Below are 2418 nucleotides of genomic sequence, written 5' to 3'. Positions count from 1 at the left end.
CATGACCCCCCTGTGACTTCCAGTGATCCCCTGCAGCTCACCCAATGACCCCTGTGATCTCATGTGACCCCTCTATAACCCCTAGCCTGCCCAGTGACCCCATCTGTGATCCCTTACCCCCCATTGCTCCCCAGGGTAATTTCAACGTGGGGGTTGTGCCCCCCTGTACTTAGCTATGTAAATACACCCCCCCAATAAAGGAGCCAACCCCTGCCTGCACTTGTCTCTGACTCCCACCCCAGGACCCCCTCCGCCCCCCCAGGAACCCAGGCTCCAGTTCGGGGCCGTCCCCACACATTGCGCACAGCTGCTGGGAGTTACACACTGTGTCTGGTCTGTCACATCTTGGAGGTTTAGGAGGCAGCCCTGGGGGGTGTGACAGCACTGCGTAAGGGGGAGCTGTGACATGATGAGAGGCTGTGCTGTGCCAAGGGGTTGTGGCATCATGGTGGGGAAGTGATGTCACCATCTGCTGTGACATGGCAGGCTGACATCCCCAGGGGCTATGACATCTCAAGAAGCTATGTCATGGGGTTGTGATGTCACAGGCCCTCTGGATCTCACAAGGAGCTGTGACATCCCTAAGGGCTGTGACATGTTCCATCATACACCTTGATTATGTGGGGGTGGGGGGGCTGACCTCTTGCCATGGATGTGGGGGGCATGATGTCTGCTCTGACATCAGATCATTGGGGCCGGTCTAGAACAAGAAGTGGGGGGTCAACTTGAAGCTAATACTTGATGGAGGAGTGGGAGGGGCCAATGTGAGGGTGCTGCCAGGAGAGGGGCAAGGCTGGGGTTGGGGGGTGGGATTCAGCATCTCCTGGACTCACCCACCCCAGAACCCCCCTGCTCCCAGCCCCTCCCCTCCCAGCAGAGCCAGGCATCCACCCCACCAGCCCCACCCCCAGGCATCTGGGCCGTCTCCTTGCCCCACCTGGGGGCAAAGTGCGGGTGCAGGCGGGACGTGGCGCAGGGCCGAGCCCCGGGGCCGGTTACACCCCCCACTCCAGAGTCAGCTGCACCCGGGCCCTGCGACCCCACCAGCTGCGGCCGCATCTGGATGGGCCCATGGGGCTGAGCAAGCGGCAGCTGGAGGTGCTCAGTGCCCTGCAATGGATGCTTACCTTCCTCTTCCTCGGTGCGTGGGGGGTGCAAAGGTCATTTGGGGTCTCTGAGGTCATGGGAGGGCGGGGGGGGTCATTAGAGGCAGTGGGGGGTCCTTTGGGCCTTAATAGGGGTGTGTGAGGTCATGGGGGTCAATGACCCCGGGTCATTTGGGACTGCGGGAGGTAATTGGGGGGTCATTGGAGGTCTCTGAGGTTGTGGAGGGTCATTGGGGGGTCTGAGGTCATTCGAGGTTGTGGCAGTGATTGGGAAACCAGGGCCTCAGGCCAGTCTCAGGTTGTGGGGTGTCATTGGGGTCTCAGGTCATTAGGGGTCATAGGGGGGTCCCTGGGAAGCCGAGGAGTCTCAGGTCACTAGAGGGGTCATTGGTGGTTGTGCGGGTCACAGAGGATCGCGCGGGGGGTCTTAGGTCATTGGGGTTGTGGGGGGCATTGAGGAATTATTGGGGGTCTCTGAGATCATTGGGGGGGAGGGTGTTCTGGGGTTGCCCCTCACCCCTCCGCTTCCCCCTCCAGGCCCCGTGTGCACAGCGCTGCTGCTCTGGCTCCTCTTCACGCGCCTCTGGCTTGTGTCCGTGCTCTACTTTGCCTGGTGGCTGCTGGACTGGGACCCCCCGGGTCGGGGCCCTGCCCCCCCCCCCCCCCCCCGATCGGGGTGCTGCCCCCTGCTCCCTTCAGCCCTCGGTCGGAGGTGAGCTGGCGCAGCCCTTCCCGGGTCCCACTCCTCTGACCTTTGTCCCCACTCTCCCCAGGCGGGCGTCCCTGCGACTGGTTGCGGCGCCGGCGGATCTGGACCCATTTCTGTGACTATTTCCCCATCAAGGTACCGCGGGGGGGATTACCCCGTGGCAAGGGGGAGGGGTGCGCATGCCCGTCACCCTGCCTTAAGCCCCATGAACCCCCCCGCCCCCCGGGCTGCGCATGGTCTTTCCCCGTGTTAACCCCACATTTACCTCCCGCAGGTGGTGCGTACGGCCCCGCTCCCGCCCGGGCGCAGCTATGTGCTAGGCGCGCACCCACACGGCATCGCGTGCGCGGGCGCCTTCGCGGTGCTCTGCCCCGAGGCCGCCGGTTTCCCGCGCCTCTTCCCGGGGCTGCGCCCTGTCCTAGCGCCGCTGCGCGGCCTCTTCCTCCTGCCCGGCTACCGCGAGTACCTCATGAGCGCCGGTACGGCACGGAGGGGGTTAATGAACCGGGGTTGAGGGGGAGGGGTCCTAATTACCCCACTTACAAGGTGCACGCACATGCACTCTGTATCATAACATGCACACAGCTGTACAACCTCCCCGTG

The 2418-nt window shown here is 63.6% G+C and overlaps 1 protein-coding gene across 1 annotated transcript in view; it reads left to right on the top strand.

Annotated features, from left to right (window-relative positions):
* Positions 1 to 6: 6 nt before the first annotated feature.
* The window catches only part of LOC112551244 (2-acylglycerol O-acyltransferase 3-like), a 5989-nt gene continuing 3577 nt past the window's right edge, over positions 7 to 2418 (top strand). Inside the window, exons 1-4 of the mRNA XM_025211143.1 lie at positions 7 to 1141; positions 1644 to 1751; positions 1880 to 1950; positions 2090 to 2294. Coding sequence (XP_025066928.1) covers positions 1072 to 1141; positions 1644 to 1751; positions 1880 to 1950; positions 2090 to 2294 — 454 coding nt within the window. The 5' untranslated portion in view covers positions 7 to 1071. The remainder of the gene's footprint in view (positions 1142 to 1643; positions 1752 to 1879; positions 1951 to 2089; positions 2295 to 2418) is intronic.

The sequence above is a fragment of the Alligator sinensis genome, unplaced genomic scaffold (assembly GCF_000455745.1).
Source record: "Alligator sinensis unplaced genomic scaffold, ASM45574v1 scaffold553_1, whole genome shotgun sequence".
Lineage (NCBI taxonomy): Eukaryota > Metazoa > Chordata > Crocodylia > Alligatoridae > Alligator > Alligator sinensis.
The sequence above is the reverse complement of the archived record's forward strand: the minus strand, read 5'-3'. Positions and strand labels throughout refer to the sequence as shown.